Raw genomic sequence first — 19,721 nt, 5'->3', positions numbered from 1 at the left:
TATTATTACAAGGCCGTATCAGTCAATCATCTAGACTGCCGCCCTGGCAACTACCGAAAGGCTGTTACCCCCCTTTCGATGAACCATTCGTTAGTCTGGTTTCTCAACAGATACCCATCCGATACGGTTGCACCTGCGGCTCGGCTATCTGCATCATTGGGACACGCAAGCCTCCCCACCACGGCAAAGTCACATGCTTCGCAGAGGACGACTATGTAACTACCGAACGAAATATTAAACTAAACTACTTTATAAACTAGATCACTATTGTATCCTGTTACACACTATTCACTACAATATAATGTGCAATACTACTAAAAAAAAATTATAAATTCTACACTATGAAATATAAACGAACAACCTAGCGCAAAGCCCGCCGAAAGTATTGAGCACAATACAACACACAGCTGATAGCACGTGGTTATAGTAAACAACAGATCGACAATGCTGCTAACTGGAACTGGAGTTCAACGTACTCTATCGGAGCGATCGGCTGTTGATTAATTCACTTACCCTCCGCCAAAGAGCAGCGTTCAAACTTCAAGTCGAAACTCATAAGAACTAAACTATAGTAATATACGTGCATCCAATCAATACGGAAATGAAACTTATAAATAATGATTTCCTATCTTGTGTCGAAGCAACGTAAAACAAAATAGCGGAAAAAAAAAAAAAAAGGAACCTATATTTTACAAAATTAAGTTACATTATGGAAAACCTACATTAAAATATGGTCAATGCAGCTTGACCCTACAAGAATATCTGGTATCTTCCTGCTGCCACACACAGGTCAGTTCACATGACAGAATAAAATTTAGCCGTCTGCCTTAGAAGTTGCCCCAACTCACCTGTAGCCTTCTGTGAGGAATAATGAAGGTAGATAGATTCATAAGGTCCAAGATTGCTCCTATTTATAGGGACGAGCTGAGTGATGATTCGTTCATTTAATTTGAAATCACGGTAGTGACAAGTTAGAAACAGAAGACTTGCACTATCTTATAGCAACCCCCAACAGGTCCACTAAAGAATGATAATTCCAAGTCCCCAAACCAAACTAGTGACATGTGTTAATAAACTTGAAGTTCATTCTGTCTCCACAAGACATCGCCTATCAGTACGGAGAGGCAAGTTCCTTTCACCATTCCAAACATGACGGCCTAGGATTCAGACTCCTTCATATTATGCCCAAAATAAGATATACTGCACCATAGTGCTTTCACATCCCTATGTTACTACGAGAACCATTCTGAAGATCTTGTGCAGCACTATCCAGCACCACTTTACAGTTGTACAGTATTTTCATTAAGCCACACGACACCATATTCAAGTACTCACGTTATCTGTATGTAAGTTATTTTGGATATTCAATTCAGTTTGCTGTCCTGTTCCGTGAAATTGAAGTATGCCTGTATTGGTGTTCTGTTGGGGGCATACCAGATGTATGCCCAGAATTTCTTAGAATTTGAATATCCAGCATGAACGAGCAGCGGTACCAAATTCTGACGCTGCGTGTGTTTCAACTATTTGTCTGCCGAGCGGTGCTTAACGTCCTCGCAAGTGCGCATGTTTGCGAATTTTGGTGGTTTTCTTTACACCACATTCTAGGGAATTCCTAAACGGTTGATGTTAAGGACCTACATTAAATTTTGCTTCAGGCTCAATAAAACTGTGACTGAATTCTAAAGCAAGAACATGTCAGTGGTTTAAGGGCGGGAACCTGTGGAATTGGGCACAATTCTGGAAATGATGGCAAAAGTACACATGAAGACAAAACATCGTGATAGTGTGTCTGAACTCACTTCACTTACTGTGAGGGACAATATAAACACCCCCTTACTTTCCCGTATACGAAACTCCATTGAAGAGATCCGAGTAGATTCAGCTTACTTATGAGTGCTGGGAAAAATCACTGGAAATGCTGCGTTCAATCCCAGGATAATTGTGATGGAGGGGATGGTTCAGTTCAGTGAGTGGAGTGCGAACAGCAGTATGGAGTGGCAAGCCCAGGAACTGCGTACTCACCTTTCCTACAGTTGAAAAAATGCATCTCCACTCATTGGATATACTGTATGTTGTTAAAATAATTGAACAATCAAAATAATTAAGAATAAAATGTTAAATTATGGAATACCTCCACAAACCAGCAAATGAGCCTTTCATCATGTCTCTCTCACTTTGAATGGCCACATGCCAATGCTATGCTTCTTTCTGTGGTGTATGTAGCCTTCAAGCCACAGGAAGATTACCTGGGGCCCCATCCTGACTCTTCAGCCAAAACTTAACAATGTGCATGATTTATAAAGGTTTTGGAAAAGAAAAGCTAAAGGATAGGAGTATTGGTTGATTATTTTGTTCACTTCTTTGATACGGTCGATCTCCCCAGACTCTGAAGACGGAAATACGTAACACATATAGGAGTTATGTGAGAATAAGGTCTCTGTACGTGTTCAGTCCTACGCAAATAAAACATTGAAATTATTTTTTTTCTTTACAGTAGAAGCCAACTGCATTCGAACCTCTTATCTTTCAACTTGAGGGTGACCGTGATAACCACTACACTCAACTTTAAGGAAAATGGGGAATTTCACAATGATATTTTGAGTGTTTAATGTTCAGCACAAGTTCAATTAACAGGAAATATTTGGACGGAGTTTGATCATTTCCACTTTTCATTTTTATAATTCCTTTTCCTCTTTTGTTTACTGTATTGAAACAGTAATATTGATGCACATGTTTTGCAGTGTTATCACTGCTAAATAAATAAATGTATTTTTCTTCACTAGTATACGGTTTTAACCTTTTCTTAAAAAACTGCTTTTTGGTACATGGATCGTTCAGCACTTCCACTCTATATATCACGTACCACACCCTGGTAACAATACTCCGTATATGATTTGCATAAATACAAAGTATGTTACAAGTGTTATTATTTTTTAATATCCACCTATTCAATATTCAATACAATATTTAAAAAATAATAACAACACTTGTAACATACTTTGTATTTACGTACATTTCAATACAGACCTAACATGAGAATTATAACGCGTAATATGGTTTGCATTTCGAGCTATGGACAGTGACAACATCCTACTCTTGTGGAAAACTGTGCGATAGATATCAAATATGTGTTCTTAGCTACGATAATCCATATTGACCTCAACTTTGTGGTAATTTTTCCTTGTAATTTAAAGACAGCTGCAGCTACTGTATGGAGATGGAACTGAGAGAGTAGTATGTTAAGAGACCAAGGGCATGGGTTGGCGACCATGGGATCCCTAGCTGACTCTGACATAGCTGCTCACATCCTCACTCTTGTTCTTCTCCTACCCTTCCCTTTCTTTTATCACTATCTTCATTATTCGATGGTCACAACTCTTCCTTTTTTCATTTCTGCTTACTAGAAGATGGTTGTCCAGTTCACTGGCTCTCAATCTCCACAACAATGATCAATATTTCAGGTAATGTATCTCTTCATAGAATATAATCGCTAATAATAATAATAATATTGAAAAGATGCATAGCATCATTTCAGGGTGGAAGCTGTACTTTGTTACATCCATGTGTCCAGTAAACTTGGCTTATTGTAAGAAAGGCTGTACATAGTGTCATACAACTGCATTTCTATGCAAGTAAGGAAGAGTTACTTTCCATCTAATGAAAGAAGATGTGTTGAGGCAGGCTGTTTAAATGTGTTTTGCAAAGTATGAGGTTGGTTTCACCAAACAAAATTCATCCTTGCATTTTGTGTCAGCTCCTGCTTAAGCTATTTGTTGTTTGGATGGAAATCCTTAACTCGTTTGCAAGACAATACAATTTTATAACATTCTAATAAGTTCTCGAATATAAGAGTTTACTGGATAACTTTAAAACATCCGGACACCAGAACAATGCTTCTGACTCCTTGTGATAACTTTGTTGAGCCAATGACCTGGATGTTAGGCCCCTTTACACAAGAAGCTTAACTTTATTATGATAACAGAAACAGATGTGAAGTGCTCACACTTCCTTGTTACAACAGACAGAATTTAATTGTACTTCACATACCATCCAAATGTGGAACAGCCAACTGCAACAATCATACAAACTGCAAAATTCCTCATGATGATCGTAATTTTCTTCTTCCTTTCCGATATTTATCACCAGCTGGGCAAAAGGGTTACGCTACAAATGACAAAGAGAATAGCACCAGTGACCTTGTTGATACTTCCTATATTAAAATGATTTTTCGCCAACTGACCTAAAATTAAGCATAATAAACAATTTTTAAAGTAAAGAACGTTATAGTGGTAATATTCTCCACGTAACTGTATTTATACGAACTAGCTTTCTTTTTTTTTTTTTTTTTTCCCTAAGTGGCGAACCTCGTTGTGTAAATATGTAAATACTGTAAGGTGACTTACGGCTACGGCAACCTACCTCTCGAGCTGTCAATTTGTTCCATAACAAAATCAGCTGCTCTCTCTGCTACTTTGCACTTCGTCCAAGAGATAGCAGCACTCTTATCATGTGTTTATCACGTTCTCCATTTTACTACCAGATGTCACTGCTATGAGAAAAAATATCGAGGCGCTTGCGGTTTAACGATTTAAATTTGATTTAGATCCAGGCGGATCCAGGTTTAAAGGACGTAGTCTGGTTCGGGCTGGTTCAGTCCCATATAATTTGACTAATAGTTATATTAATTAGAACGACTATTGATCGTGAGTCGTATTGTGTATACATTACGCAACCAGTTTGTCACTACGGGGTATTATTCATTTTGGAAAGTCCGTGGAAACTGCTATTTTCAGCTTTCAGTTTCATATTGAAAACCATTTTTGTATTATGGAGTCAAAATTGGATCCTAGAGAAGTGCTTTCTCATTTAAATAAAATGGGATATCGTCACATAACGACCGAACAACTCCGAGATTTTACAAGAGGTACTTATTTGTAATATAGTTATGTTAATGATATCTGTAGTAACTGTGTGTGTTACATCTGTGTATTATTTTGTAAATTATGTAATTGCAATTTGTGTATCAGCCGTTTTATACAGTACCATACGCGTAGTGATAATTATTCATGAAAGGCTTTATTTTGTTACAGATTTGAAAAAATTGATGAAATATGATCAACTTCACTGCAGTTGTCCTCGAGAGAACAAGGGTAATGGAGTATTGTATGCTGAAGTGCCTTCGGAGGTTATACGTTCTCACTCGGCTTCCGAATCTGCTAGTTATCAGTCAAAAGTCGGTGGAAGACTTCGAAATGTATGTGATGAAATAAGTGTTCCTCAGAAACAGACCCGACCAAAATCGGCATTCTTTTCTCCTTGGCGAGATGAATCTGGTAAGAATTCCCACATTATTTATAACTAGCAAATGTACCCGTGCTTCGCTACGGTATTCTACATTGTATTCGAATATCGAAGTAAATACTTTACATGCAGTGAATAAGATTGTTTTAAAATTGCATGTCTCTTAGCGTTACCGAGAAACAGCATGGGGAGGTCCCCATATGCTGTTTCCACTGTAAAGTGTTTGTTACGAATTTGTGATATAACGGCAGGCTCATTTGCCTACTGCCATTCACATTCGAGTTGGGAAGTTTACATTATAATTGCAGGCCCCATTTCCTACTGCGTGCTCACAATCGATTTGGGGAGTTTTCATTACAACGGCAGCCCCCCTTTCCTACTTCCAGACAGATAACAGTTGAGTTTTTATTATAATGGCAGGCAAGTACCCTACTATCAGTCGAAATTGAGTTGTGCAGTTATCATTATAATGTGAGGCCCCTTTTCCTACTGCCAACCACCTTACTGCCAGTCACACCAAGTAGCTGAGTTTCTATCAAAATAGCAGGCCACTATGCCTAATGCCAGTCACATTTTAGATGAGGATATTTGTTTATAATGGCGGGCACCCTTGCCTATTGCTAAACACAGTCGGATAGGGGAGTTTTAAACAAAATTGCATGCATCCTTGCCTTCAAGTCAAATCGATAAGTGAACTAATCATTACAATGGTAGGCCTTCCGTACTAATGCCAGTTACACAGGAGTTGCAGAAGGGCCTCATTCCTACTACCAGTCAGTCGGTTGGGGAATACTGATTACAATAGCAGACACTATTTCTCAATCACTACAAATCGACATCAGTGAATATATAGATTGACATACGAAAGTATATGCGTGTTTACAATATTCCAGACCTTCATTTACAGATTAACTGCTGCTAAACATACGTCATATCAACAAAGGATTATACCATAAGACGCCGGATTTAGTGGCCTAAATGGCTGAAACTATGATATCTCGTCTATTCTTGGGTCATCTTGATTTATAAATTTCATTTTTGTTCTGTATTGATAGCCACCAAATATCATAAAAAGAAATAAAGGTTCCACCTAATCAGTACTTATTTATTATCACATGTATGATGGAATATCACATGTATAATAGGACCGGTTTCGACCTCTTACAAGGTCATCCTCAGCTACATTAGAATCCTATGTTTGCATTTTGTATTATGCCTCATTCCTAAAAGCTTTGACTTATTCTGAAATTTAACATTGTTGATTACACTTTTGTTAAGAGAGGTATAGTGCGCATTGGTATCACCCAAATATCACTATAAAATTTATCACAAATGGAACATAATAATTGCTTTTACACATATCAAGTAAAAAATCTGCAGCAAATTAAGAAATATTTGATTTTTGGACAATATTATGTATACGTACTTTACCACTTTACAAGTACATTTGGTGTTGTGCTCACAGTATGTCTTTTGTCTTACACTTTCAACAATTTTGTGTGTGATATCTGTGTTCACTAAAGTTCTTTGTTTTAGTTTCATTGCTTCACTTGTCAATGACATTATTTCATGAATTGTATCGCGATATGCAATATTTAATAGGCGACAAAATGGTATGGCCAATGTACATAAGAAAAATTCAGTGGACTAGTGATTTATTGGTTCAGGGATCATGCTATTTTTCTCTTGACCTCCATTTTGCTGTCTGAACTGGCCGCTCTAGTCATATGGGCAAAGATAATGGGACATATGCATAAAAATGTAGAACATTCTATAGTACGCGCACCTTTTCTTGAGCCCTGGTTCCCATTCGTTACTATGGAGATCCGGGCTCAAGAAAAGGTGCGCGTACTATACAAGCACAAACAATAAGTAAAAGCAAATGCTTTCAGCAAATACTGGTAAGTAAAAGCATTTGCTTAAATTGATATGAATAATCTTTTGCTTGTGCTGTCTAGAAAGTGCTGCAAGTTTTTCCAGCATATGCTGACTTCTGAGAATATTCTAACTAGCATATTCTATCGTGCAAAGCATGCTGGTTGCCCATAAGAGGTTAAGTTAGTATAGAAACACGTGTTGACCGCCGTAACCATACGAGTTTTGCATTCGGTGTTACTGGTGTTCACAGCTCGTTTCCATTCTCTGCAGTGCATATTCAGTGTTCTACGATGTCAGAGATATCAGAAACAGACGTAGAAATTGACGTAAATTCTCACTTCATTTCAATGATCAAACAGTTACCAGTGTTATTAGGTAAATCGCAAACTCCTTTGACGAAAACAGCCAAATTACAAGCTGTTGAACAGTTACGCGAGAGTTGTGAGAAGAATCTCGGGCGGCAATTCACAGCAGATCAGGTGAAAAAAAAAAAAAGAGCCATAACATGAAGACCGAAGTGGAAAAGAAGAGTGACTGTAACACTACAGGAAACAGGAAGATAAAGTTGAAGAAATGGGAGGAGGAACTTCTAAATTTAATGAAGGACAAAAAAATCCAACATTCACTCGTGTACTAGGTATGTCTATTAATTATTTGTTTAAAAACAATTTCCTTTACGTCGCACCGACACAGGTAGGTGTTATGGTGACGATGCGATAGGAAAGGCCTAGGAGTGGGAACGAAGTGGCCATACCCTTAATTAAGGTACAGCCCCAGAATTTGTCTGGTGTGAAATAGGAAACCACGGAAAACCATATTCAGGACTGCCGACAGTGGGGTTCGAGCCCACTATCTCCCGGATGCAACCTCACAGCTGCGCGGACCTAACCGTACGGCCAACTCGTCCGGTATTTAACTTTACTAGACTCATTGATGAAATACCGTATCACTCCGCAAGCTGTGTGGTAATTAGAAAAACAATAATTAGGCCTAACGTATTTCTTTCTTTTATAAATCATTAAAGTTGAGTTCATTTTATTAATCTGTAGATTAAGGTCAGTAATTCGATTTCGTCAACATTTCAGGAGGATGTGCTGTAGGAGGAAGTAAGGAACACGCAGCTGATATCAATGATGATAGCATACCGCTACAGAGGATGACATCACCACCAAGAAAATAAAGTTAGCTGCAGAGACTGAGGAGACGGAAAGACTTTCGATCATGGAACTTCAGAGACTGGTGTTAGCTCGCATGCAACAACAGGAAGTAGAAGAATGGAAATTAACTTCAAACTTAAACTTCAGTGAACAAACCTACATACAGTTTGCATGATGTGTGAAACATAAAATCAGAGAAATAAGGGTTTGTATTTGTATTCAAGTGAGCGAAATGATACAGTAGCGTACAAGATAAGTGAATCACAAATTTATAATGATGTAAGAGTATAAGTTAAATGAAAAATATGAGCCACACAACTGTTAAATTTTGTTGTCATTTCCAGATCACTGCCTTCACTACTTTCATAGTTCATTTACAGCAACTTGTTGAAGCAAAATATTAGCGATTTCATTTCTTCCCTGTGCACCACGTCTTCTCATGTCATCATAATCTTTTTCTTCAGTATAAACATTATAAAAATTGTCCCCATCTCATAACTGCTTAGAGACGTTATGCAGCACAAAGCAACAGATGATAATGCGTGAAATTTTCTGTAGAGAGATTCTGACTTTGTTTGCTAGAAGAGGGAAATGTCTCTTCAGCTGGCCGAAACATCTTTCAGTAATTACTCTTTTTGAGCATGCACGAGATTGTAATTTTCTTCTTGTGAATTTTGAGGGTTTCGGTAAGGAGTTAGCAGCCAAGGTACAAGCCCGTAACCTGAATCACCCAACAGTATTGCAGCTCCTGTGTGGTCTAGCAATCCTTCATACACACGTGAATTCTTAAATATGCTACTGTCATGAACAGAACCAGGCCAGCTAGCATCAACATTTGTAAAAAGTTCACTTGAATTGCATGTTGCTTGTACATTGATAGAAGCAAAATTTTTGCAGTTAATATATTCATCGCCGTGTAGTCGTGGCTTTAAAATTGATACATGTGTACAGTCAAGAGCACCGATCATAGAAGAAAAGTTAAAGCGTTGCTGCCATTCGTCTCTAGCTATATTGATTCCATGTAGACGTGACGGAAATTTTATCCAGTGATGAGCTTTTTGAAAAATTTTCTCGCTGACGAAATCAATGCTTCTGCTAACAGTACTTTGATGCACTCCCGTATCTTCGCCTATCCCAACTTGGAAACCCGGATCGCCTACAAAGTGAAGAAATATCTGCATTTGTTCCTTCGATGTTAACGCACCACCACGCGTCTCGTCACTTTCTCCCAAGAAAGAGCTTGAAATTAATTCAACATTTTCTTCGTTAAATCTATACAAATGTTTATATGCACGTTCATCACTACGCCGTCTGGGATTATACAGTTTCCTGCGTCGGATATTCAAAATTTGCGCCATTAAATCAACCAGAAGGCAACACTAAGTCCTCACAGAACAAACTTCAAACCACCTGAGACTGGCTTGGTAAATCTTAATGGTTGCATAGTACTAGCACATGCTAGATTTTATTCATGTACAATTCAGCATTTGCTGGAAAATTAAGCAAATACTTGCTAGCAAGTAAATACCAGTAAGTAAAGCAACTGCTAGATTGTTATTCATACTTATTCCAGCATATGCTTACAAAGGAGGTAGCAAAAGCATTTGCTAGACTTTATGCATACGTCCCAATGAGAATCTACAGACATAGCACTCCCATTCCACGGTGCTAGCCCTGGACCTGAAGAAAGTAACAAAAGACGGAACCAGCAATTGAGTATGACATAAACCAGTCCTGTCTACAAGCCTTATGTGTTGTTGTTGTTGTTGTTGTTGTTGTTGTTTGAGTCATCAGTCCATAGACTGGTTTGATGCAGCTCTCCATGCCACCCTATCCTGTGCAAAACTTTTCATTTCTACGTAACTATTGCATCCTACATCTGCTCTAATCTGCCTGTCATATTCATACCTTGGTCTACCCCTACCGTTCTTACCACCTACACTTCCTTCAAAAACCAACTGAACAAGTCCTGGGTGTTTTAAGATGTGTCCTATCATTCTATCTCTTCTTCTCGTCAAATTTAGCCAACTGTTGTTTATAAGTTTCATTTCCGTATTGATAGATATTACTTTACAAAAAACAATATAAATATGAGTCTCCACCTTATCAATACAAAATTAATTTACATTAAGCTGGTAAATATAGTCAAGACTAGTTTCGACCCCTAGGGGGTCATCTTCAGTTGACATGCATTAAAAATGTATTTTTTACAAAAACATCACATGTAGTGGTAAAAGCTTAAATTAATTTGAACCGAGCATAAATGTTGGTATGTCTGGTACATTTGGGCTATTGTATGTGTCAATTTTGAGTTTTTAGCACACAGTGTGAAGGTAGTTGATTAACTAGTGTGCATCATCCATGAAGTCACATGTTATTTTTTATGCTACTACCATCCAATTTTTTTGGGTTATACAATGCGGAATATACATACATTTGTGCAATCAACAGTGGCAAGTTTAACAATATACATTTAAAGTTGGTTCATAAATTACACAAATTGGCTATTGATTAGTCATATGAAAATGTAGGACATTGGTTTGAACACTTTTGACTGAAATATCGATGTAACACCTTACTGGCATATATCTTAGATGCTAAAATCAGTTTATAAAGCCTGTTATTCTTGATTGAGTCTTGGAATAGGGTTAAAATTTTTTAAATAAAAACTATTTGCTTAGTATAGGCATTAAATAATGCTGTTAAAATGGACATATAAATAAAACAGTGGTATATGTATGCCATATATGCCTGGTTAAAAAAAAAAAGCAAATAGTTTTTATTTAAAATTTTTTTAACCCTATTCCAAGACTCAATCAAGAATAACAGGCTTTATAAACTGATTTTAGCATCTAAGATATATGCCAGTAAGGTGTTACATTGATATTTCAGTCAAAAGTGTTCAAACCAATGTCCTACATTTTCATATGACTAATCAATAGCCAATTTGTGTAATTTATGAACCAACTTTAAATGTATATTGTTAAACTTGCCACTGTTGATTTCACAAATATATGTATATTCCACATTGTATAACCCAAAAAAATTGGATGGCAGTAGCATAAAAAATAACATGTGACTTCATGGATGATGCACACTAGTTAATCAACTACCTTCACACTGTGTGCTAAAAACTCAAAATTGACACATACAATAGCCCAAATGTACCAGACATACCAACATTTATGCTCGGTTCAAATTAATTTAAGCTTTTACCACTACATGTGATGTTTTTGTAAAAAATACATTTTTAATGCATGTCAACTGAAGATGACCCCCTAGGGGTCGAAACTAGTCTTGACTATATTTACCAGCTTAATGTAAATTAATTTTGTATTGATAAGGTGGAGACTCATATTTATATTGTTTTTTGTAAATTTAGCCAAATCGATCTCCTCTCACCAATTCGATTCAGTATCTCTTCATTCGTGATTCGATCTATCCATCTCACCTTCAGCATTCTTCTGTAACACCACATTTCAAAAGCTTCTATTCTCTTTCTTTCTGAGCTAGTTATCGTCCATGTTTCACTTCCATACAATGCCACGCTCCACACGAAAGTCTTCAAAAACATCTTTCTAATTCCGATATCAATGTTTGAAGTGAGCAAATTTCTTTTCTTAAGAAAGCTCTTCCTTGCTTGTGCTAGTCTGCATTTTATGTCCTCCTTACTTCTGCCATCGTTAGTTATTTTACTACCCAAGTAACAATATTCATCTACTTCCTTTAAGACTTCGTTTCCTAACCTAATATTTCCTACATCACCTGCCTTCGTTCGACTGCACTTCATTACTTCTGTTTTGGACTTATTTATTTTCATCTTGTACTCCTTACCCAAGACTTCATCCATACCATTCAGCAACTTCTCGATCTTCTGCAGTCTCAGATAAAATAACGTCATCGGCAAATCTCAAGGTTTGGATTTCCTCTCCTTGGACTGCGATTCCCTTTCCAAATTTCTCTTTGATTTCCTTTACTGCCTGTTCTATGTAAACATTGAAAAGGAGAGGGGACAAACTGCAGCCTTGCCTCACTCCTTTCTGGATTGCTGCTTTTTTTTTTCAAAGCCCTTGATTCTTATCACTGCAGACTGTTTTTTATACAGATTGTAGATAATTCTTCGTTCTCGGTATCTGATCCCTATCATCTTCAGAATCATAAATAGCTTGGTCCAATCAGCATTATCAAATGCCTTTTCTAGATCTACAAATGCCATGTACGTGGGCTTGTCCTTCTTGATTCGATCCTCTAAGATCAGACGTAAAGTCAGGATTGCTTCACGTGTTCCTACATTTCTTCTGAAGCCAAATTGATCATCTCCCAACTCAGCTTCAACTTAAGTATGTTTTCATATTTCTCAAATAACGATGTATTTCTTAATGTAATTACGTATTCAATTATATTGAATCGTATTATAAGTTTATATATATATATATATAGGTACATTTTCGTGAACTAAGCAAATACTTGATCATTAATGTATCCTTCAATCTCCGTCAGCGTATGAAACTGCGGCACTTGATGTAAACACCGCGCCGATCTTCTGGAGCTTGCAAGTTACTTCGGTTGAGCTGCTCATCTTCGGCTTCTTCATGACTTTAGATCTTCATATTTGGATTGTGTTGTGACTTTGTGCCTGGCGGTGTATGCAGTCTGGCTCATTTAACTGTTCTCTGCTTTTCGTGAAAGTGAGAAATGCAAGTTTTGAAGCCTTTTCAGTGTTTTTGTGATGCATGAAAAATTATGCTGAATGTAACATAAGTCATTTCTCACACTTGTATCACAGGCAACTGTTTTCGCGTCTTCAATTGAGGCTGCATCTTCCGAGTCCATGGCATGCAGAACGTTCTTAATATAATCTATATATTCAACATAATATTCAACCGCTTGCAGCCACATACCCCACCTAGTTATAATTGGCTTAGGTGGCAATGGAATCTCTGGGTGCATTTCTTTCAAAAGATGAACTCTTCTGTGGGCTTTGAGAAAATCTTTTTTCACTGAGGAAATCAATAAATCTACTTTGGGATAACTGCCTCTTACCACTTCTGCCAAATGATGGGTCATCTTAGGATATACAACACGCAATGCTTCTCTAGCTTTTATCATATAAATTGCGGCATCGCTAATAAAAAGTAACACTTTATTCTACTTAACGACTTGTGGACAGAGGATACCCATAGCCTCATTAAACAGTTTTGCTATAGTTTTGTTATCGCACTTTTCTAGAACATCACAGTGTAAGAGAATCCGTGTACAATAATCTTCGCTTAACAAACCGAATATTACGTTGCCAATTAGCCTGGCTTCTTCGTTTTGTCAATGGAAACAGTCTTTAATCTCTTGCCTTATCTCCCGAACAGTTTCATCGTAAATGGCTGAAAAGTACGTTTTTCTGAACGTTGACTCATCCGGGATGGATCGTTGAGTATATTTCTGGAGTAATTCCCTGAAGCACTGATTATTCAGTTCGAAGAGAGGTGAGCCATGCTAAAATGGCATGTTCATAAAAATGATGTTTCCCGTATTGTCAAGGGCTGTATCAACCTCACCTCGATTGAGTTAAGTGTTTCCACGATTTACCAGAGAGGGCAGCTCCCTTGGTCATGAGCACGGAAGATCATTCTTTCGGCGAGACTGTTGTTTTATCTCTTCGGAGCGAATCTTTGCATTGTTATGTGTGTGGAATATAAAATATGGATCCCACGCAGATTGGAGTGGTGTTTGTATGCCATAAATGGGTTTTTAATAGATTGAAACTTGACCCATACTACCATCCTTCTTGTTATTTTGCTTATTGATATTACAGGTATGGTAATCCTTGTATTAATATTATTTCTACGGTTCTGTTTTGCCATTCGCCTCTTTTAGTAATGGCCAATTGATATGCATCCTTCTGCTGTACAGAGAGAATTGGTTGTGTGTCTGTTGTTGATGTGTTTGTGATGTGTTCATAGCTGGGGGTCTGATTGATTTTATTTACGTGCACTGCAATGTAAAATATTTTGCCATCGAATGAATGTGCGCTCTGCGTGTCGACGCGGAGATCCATTCGTGTCGTACGAAGTGCGTAAGCTGATGGTTTTATGCGTGACAACTGGATCCCTATTATCCTACTGCTAATTGTCTGCGCCGTGCACGCTATCTCTGACATGTGAGACCTTTGTTTGTGACCATGAGAGTCATACTATATGAGTTGGTGTTCAACTTATTAACTGGAGCAACTGCTTGTATTGTTTGCCGATACTGGCAATGTCTGAATGATTGGGTGTGTGTTGGTGAGTGGAAGGAGAGAAAGGATGACTTATCGGTCAGCTCAATTTATATTTTTGACTTTGTTTCTGAGCCTCATGCTTGTTGCCGGTATAGTGATATTTATTTTGCCTTGGTCTCCGTCATGTTTGTTTTCTTATATTCAGGCTATGCGCATGCCTGGGTTTCTCTTTGGGTTTGAATATTGTTTCTTTGGTCCAGAGATGTTTCTCTCTGTGCTATGTTGTAATCTTTCACATTTTATTTTACCTTCTCTGGTTTTTTTTTCTTCTCCTTTCTGCGTGGGAGCCTTGATCTGTGGTAATTGTTGAGACGATGATGTGGATGTTAGACGCGTATGTAAAGAATTTTATTAATCTCGCGGAAAGAATGACCGAGTTGATCCGTGTGGATTGTATTCACATTACCACATTATGTAGCAAGATTGCAATTGAGACGGTGAGCCCATCGTATAAATAATTTAAGCTTGGTGTTTGAAAAGGTGTGCTCAGGCATTAATGTTAGGATTCCAATTGGATGAACTCTGCACATGTACGTATGCTTTCTTTTAATTGCTGGCTTCATTTCTTGTTTCTTTAAAAAATTTATTATATCAATAAACCCACATTTAAATTTAGTTAGAATTTTATTGCTAGTAGCCCTAGGCTCGTTCCTGTTCTGCATTGAAATGAGGGTAGTTTTCAGTTCGGGGCTGTGCCTTTGGCCTTTTCTATCGCGGTCCACGCCTCAAATCTCCCGACGTGTGTGTTTTATGGTGACTTAGATTATCGGTACGGGAGGGGGTGCGGCTCAAATGGTAGCAGATGCAAGATCGACTTGGATATCTCCCCTGAAAAAGGATCAGATGAGGTAGAACTGGAAGTGGTGATTTATGTTGGATATATTAAGTGAGTCCTAATTCTCCCTAGATTTAGTCTTGTGAAGCCATTATGTTCTGACCTTAATCCTGAGTGTTATTTATAATTTATGTATTCTTGTGACCATTTGCATGTGTGTGTCGTGTTTGTTACCGCTGAAACTTTGCTGAGAATATGGAAAGTCAGAAAGCTTTAGGCATGAGTAACGAAAGTGAAGTTTTTACCGGGGAAATCTTCAGCCTTGAGAGAGAAAAGAGGGAAGGTATTGACGAGGTTAATGCATCACTCGTGTCTGGTAGCAATAGTGGTAGATGCCCTGACGGTATGAATGCTATTGCAAGTAGAAATTGTGCCCTCGACGAGAATCGTGTGGAGCCCATTTTCCCCAATTCTAGACCCGCTAGTGATCGTAACGCTAATGTTAACCCTGTTTTTGATGTTGTCAGGAAATGGATTAAAAATATCTCCAAGCCTGTGTGAGCTCATGTCTGCTGATGGCCGTCAGGTATGTCCCGTTGGTCGAATCAAATGTCATATTAAAATTCATAATCTTTCGTGGGATTGGGCATTTAATGTTGTTCCCGATATATCTGTCGCGGTTATTTTAGGAATTCAAATCAGGCGTAAGTTACTCTTTTGAAGCCCCTTTCCAACGTGCTACCATATGCGCCCTTTTGAAATCTCAACTTCCCAACGCCTCATGTGATTTGACTGACAACCAAAACTTGTTAAACGGTCTGTTGAAAGAATTTTCTGATGTTTTAACTGCTGATTTGGGTTGTGCTAAAAATTTCTCTTATTCCTTCTATTCGGATGCTCGCCCCCAAAACTGTTTGCTATGAGCGAATGTGTTAACGACCTTTTGGAAAAGAAGGTAATTAGTCCCTCCAAGTCTATTTTCAGTAGTCCCGCCTTCCTTGTCCCCAAAAGGGATGGTAAATTTAGATTTATTGTGTATTATCGGAAGGTCAATAAGAATATTGTGTTCGAGAGCTTCCCCTTACCCACCATTGAAAGTGCCTTTTAACATTTTCATGGCGCTAAATTCTTCAGCGTTTTTTACTTTAATTCAGCGTATTACCAAATCCCTTTGGATCCCAAATGCCGTCCTTGCACTGCCTTTGCCACTCCTTTTGGACTATGTAAATTTAATAAAGTACCGATGGGCATCTCTATTGGTGGACAAGCGCTCAGCCGAGTGATGGATTCGATCTTTGGATATCTGAAATTTTCATACGTCTTCAATTTTCTGGACGATCTTCTCATTTTTTCACCAAGCTTTGACGAGCACCTAGCCCATCTACGTGAATTTCTTGGTCGCTTGCGCAGGCACGGTTTCACTATAAATCCGAAAAAGGTGTCGCGTTACTCTAAGCGCTTAAATTTCTTTGGACATGTCATATCAGATTCCGGAATCGCTGTTAACCCCGACAGGGTTAAATGTATCAAAGAGTTTCCTCGGCCCAAGAATGTCTGCTGTGTGAGAAGATTCCTAGGTATGGTTGGTTTTTACAGCCATTTCATCAAAAACTTTTCCCAAATTTCGGCCCCCTTAAACCTTCTGAAAAGGAAAAACTGCCGTTTTGTCTGGGACGAAGACAAAGCCCGTGCCTTCGATCAACTAAAGAATGCCCTATGCCAAGCACCTGTCTTCCACAGTCCAAATTTTTCCCGTGACTTTGCCCTGCAGTGTGACTCCAGCGAACTTGCCGTTTCAGCTGTACTTAACCAATCCGATGAGGACGGGAAGCAAGTCCCTATTGCGTATTTCAGCAAGTTGTAGCATGGGGCTGAATTACGATATTCTATTTATGAAAAGGAATGCCTGGCCGTAGTTTTAGGTGTTGAGAAATTCCGTTCTTATTTGGAGCACCGTCATTTCTTCGTCCATACGGATAATCAAGCCCTATTGTGGATGAGCGCCAATGTCAAGCGACTTGACAGGACAGCTAGGTGGATCCTCAGGTTGTCAGCCTACAAAATCACAATTGTGCACGTTCGTGGGAAGGAGAATGTTGTGACCGACTGTCTGTCGCGTATGTTTGACGGTTATGAATTTCATGTTTTTGGTCCGTATTGAACTGAGAATAATATGTAAGTAATAATAATAACAACGTAAACGTTTCCACCTTTTCAATACTAAAATATATTCACAAAATTATAAATTACACGGTACTAGTTTCGACCCATCTAGGGGTCATCATCAGCCGTATTGGAGCAAAGATCACTTTTGGCGAAATCCTAAGAAAATGTTATTTTAAAGAATAACAAGTGAAATGAGATGTTATTATGGTAATAGTTAATAATACAAGGAATATACATACTAAGAGGTTTTTAACAAAGAATAAAGTATAAATGGGGTGTTGTAAAAATTATAATCATGGAAATCAGTAAGTTCTTGTATTGAAATGACATATATAAAATTATATACGGTATGGCTTAGGAAGAGGGCTTAAGGTGGGGCTGAAGGGTGCGGGAGAAAGTGTAATTGTCTTGGAAAAGTACCTTTGATTAAATTTAGGATTGAGTTTAGGTTGGCTGCATTATTGTTTCTGAGGAAAGTGATAAATAGATCGAAGAGTATGTTGGGTTTCTCTGAGATTTCATTGAGATTGTGACTGGCATTAAAGTATTGGTCTAGGTGTATGTAGTAATTTTCCATTATGTTGAGTAAAGGGCCCTTGTTTGCTAATACGAGGATGTCCATGTCTTGTTCAATATTGGTGAAATTATGGTTATAATCTTGCATGTGTTGGCCGATGGCTGAAAACCTGTTGTATTTTATTGCGTTAGTGTGCTCGTGGTATCTGATAATGAAGTTTCTCCCGGTTTTGCCCGATGTAGGTTTTTTTACAGGTGGTACATTTGATCCTATAAACTCCTGATTTAAAAAAACTGCTGGTCTTGTTGATGTGTGAAGTATTGTATAAAACGTTCATGTTCTTATTGTTGGTTTTGAAGGCTATTTTAACGCCTTGTTTCTTAAAGATGTTGGTTAACTTTTAGATATCATTGTTGAACGTGAAATTGGAAAATGTTAGAGGTTTGGTTATTTCTTTTTTGAGGGTAGTTTTTGGGTGATGTTTGTGTTTATTGATTATCCTTTCTATAAAATGATTGCTGAAGCCGTTGAATTTTGCGATTCCGCGGATTGTGTTGAGTTCGTTTTTTAGATCTTTATTGGACATAGGTATGCTGAAGGCTCGGTGAACTAGGCTGTTGTATGTGGCTCGTTTGTGGGACTGGGGGTGCACTGAATCTTGGCGAATGGTGGAGGCTGTTTGAGTGGGTTTTCTGAAAATTTTATAACTGAAAGAATCTTGAGTTTCTAGTGATGGTTAAATCTAGAAAGTTGATTTTTTGATTTGATTCGGATTCTAGTGTGAATTTGATATGAGGATCAATATTGTTGAGTCTTAAGAGGGTGGTGGGTGCGTTAATTGATTTCTCATTCATGATTACAAAGACATCGTCGACATATCTGGCCCAACAGAGAATGTTTTCGAGTTCGTTGTCAATTTTGGTGTATTCGAGGAAGTCCAGGTATATTTCTGGTAAGATACCTGAGGCCGGTGACCCCATTGCCAAACCATTTTGTTGATATATGGCATTGTCAAAAGTGAACAAGTTATTGTCGATGATAAGTTTTAATATTGTGATAAAGTCTTGTATCTCTAGTTTGCTTAAGTGGCTGTTTTTGTTTAAATTGTTTATAATTATCGGAATTAATTTTGATACTTGTATGCTTGGGTACATGTTTACAATATCGAAAGAGTGGATGGAGTGATCCAGTTGCAAATTGAACTTGTTTAGTTTTTCTACTAGCTCAGATGTGTTTTTAATAGACTTTTTGGATAAGAATTGATAATTTTTTCTTAAGAAACATTGGATGAATTGTGATATTTTGTATAACGGGCTCGGTGTATAGTTGATAATTGGCCGGATGGGAATTCCGGTTTTGTGAATTTTGGGAAGAGCTTTAGCAGTGGGGAGTCCTGGGTTCATATGTATGAGTTTGGATTTTTCCTGTTCGGTAAATAAAAATGAAGTGTTTTTAAGAGTTTGTTTAAGTAGTTTTTGAATTTTTTGGGTGGGGTCTTTTTTGATTATGGAAAATGAGCTGTCTGTGAAAAAGTTTTTTGTTTTTTCAATATATACTTTTTTATCCATGATAACTGTTGCATTGCCTTTGTCAGCTTTGGTTACGATGAGTTCGTTGTCTTTAATTTTCTTCTTGAGGGCGTATATGCGCTTT

General features: G+C 37.8%; 2 protein-coding genes across 5 annotated transcripts in view; one reads left to right on the top strand and one right to left on the bottom strand.

Moving 5' to 3' along the window:
- The window catches only part of RNaseX25 (Ribonuclease X25), a 221,402-nt gene extending 216,929 nt beyond the window's left edge, over positions 1-4,473 (bottom strand). The window contains exons 1-2 of the mRNA XM_067153873.2: positions 4,420-4,473; positions 4,048-4,164 (exon numbers count right to left, since the gene is read on the bottom strand). Of these exons, the coding sequence (XP_067009974.2) occupies positions 4,048-4,103 (56 nt within the window). The 5' untranslated portion in view covers positions 4,104-4,164; positions 4,420-4,473. The remainder of the gene's footprint in view (positions 1-4,047; positions 4,165-4,419) is intronic.
- Positions 1-19,721, top strand: part of Hyls1 (Hyls1 centriolar and ciliogenesis associated) — a 166,847-nt gene that overhangs the window by 80,196 nt on the left and 66,930 nt on the right. For 2 of the 4 annotated variants that reach the window (XM_067153877.2, XM_067153874.2), the window contains exons 1-2: positions 4,622-4,924; positions 5,091-5,333. In XM_067153877.2, coding sequence (XP_067009978.2) covers positions 4,828-4,924; positions 5,091-5,333 — 340 coding nt within the window. In that variant the 5' untranslated portion in view covers positions 4,622-4,827. Of the gene's footprint in view, positions 1-4,621; positions 4,925-5,090; positions 5,334-19,721 lie in introns of those variants that run through there. The other 2 variants (XM_067153875.2, XM_067153876.2) reach the window with 1 other exon arrangement.

Source organism: Anabrus simplex, chromosome 9 (assembly GCF_040414725.1).
Source record: "Anabrus simplex isolate iqAnaSimp1 chromosome 9, ASM4041472v1, whole genome shotgun sequence".
Lineage (NCBI taxonomy): Eukaryota > Metazoa > Arthropoda > Insecta > Orthoptera > Tettigoniidae > Anabrus > Anabrus simplex.
This window is presented reverse-complemented; position numbering and strand designations above follow the sequence as displayed.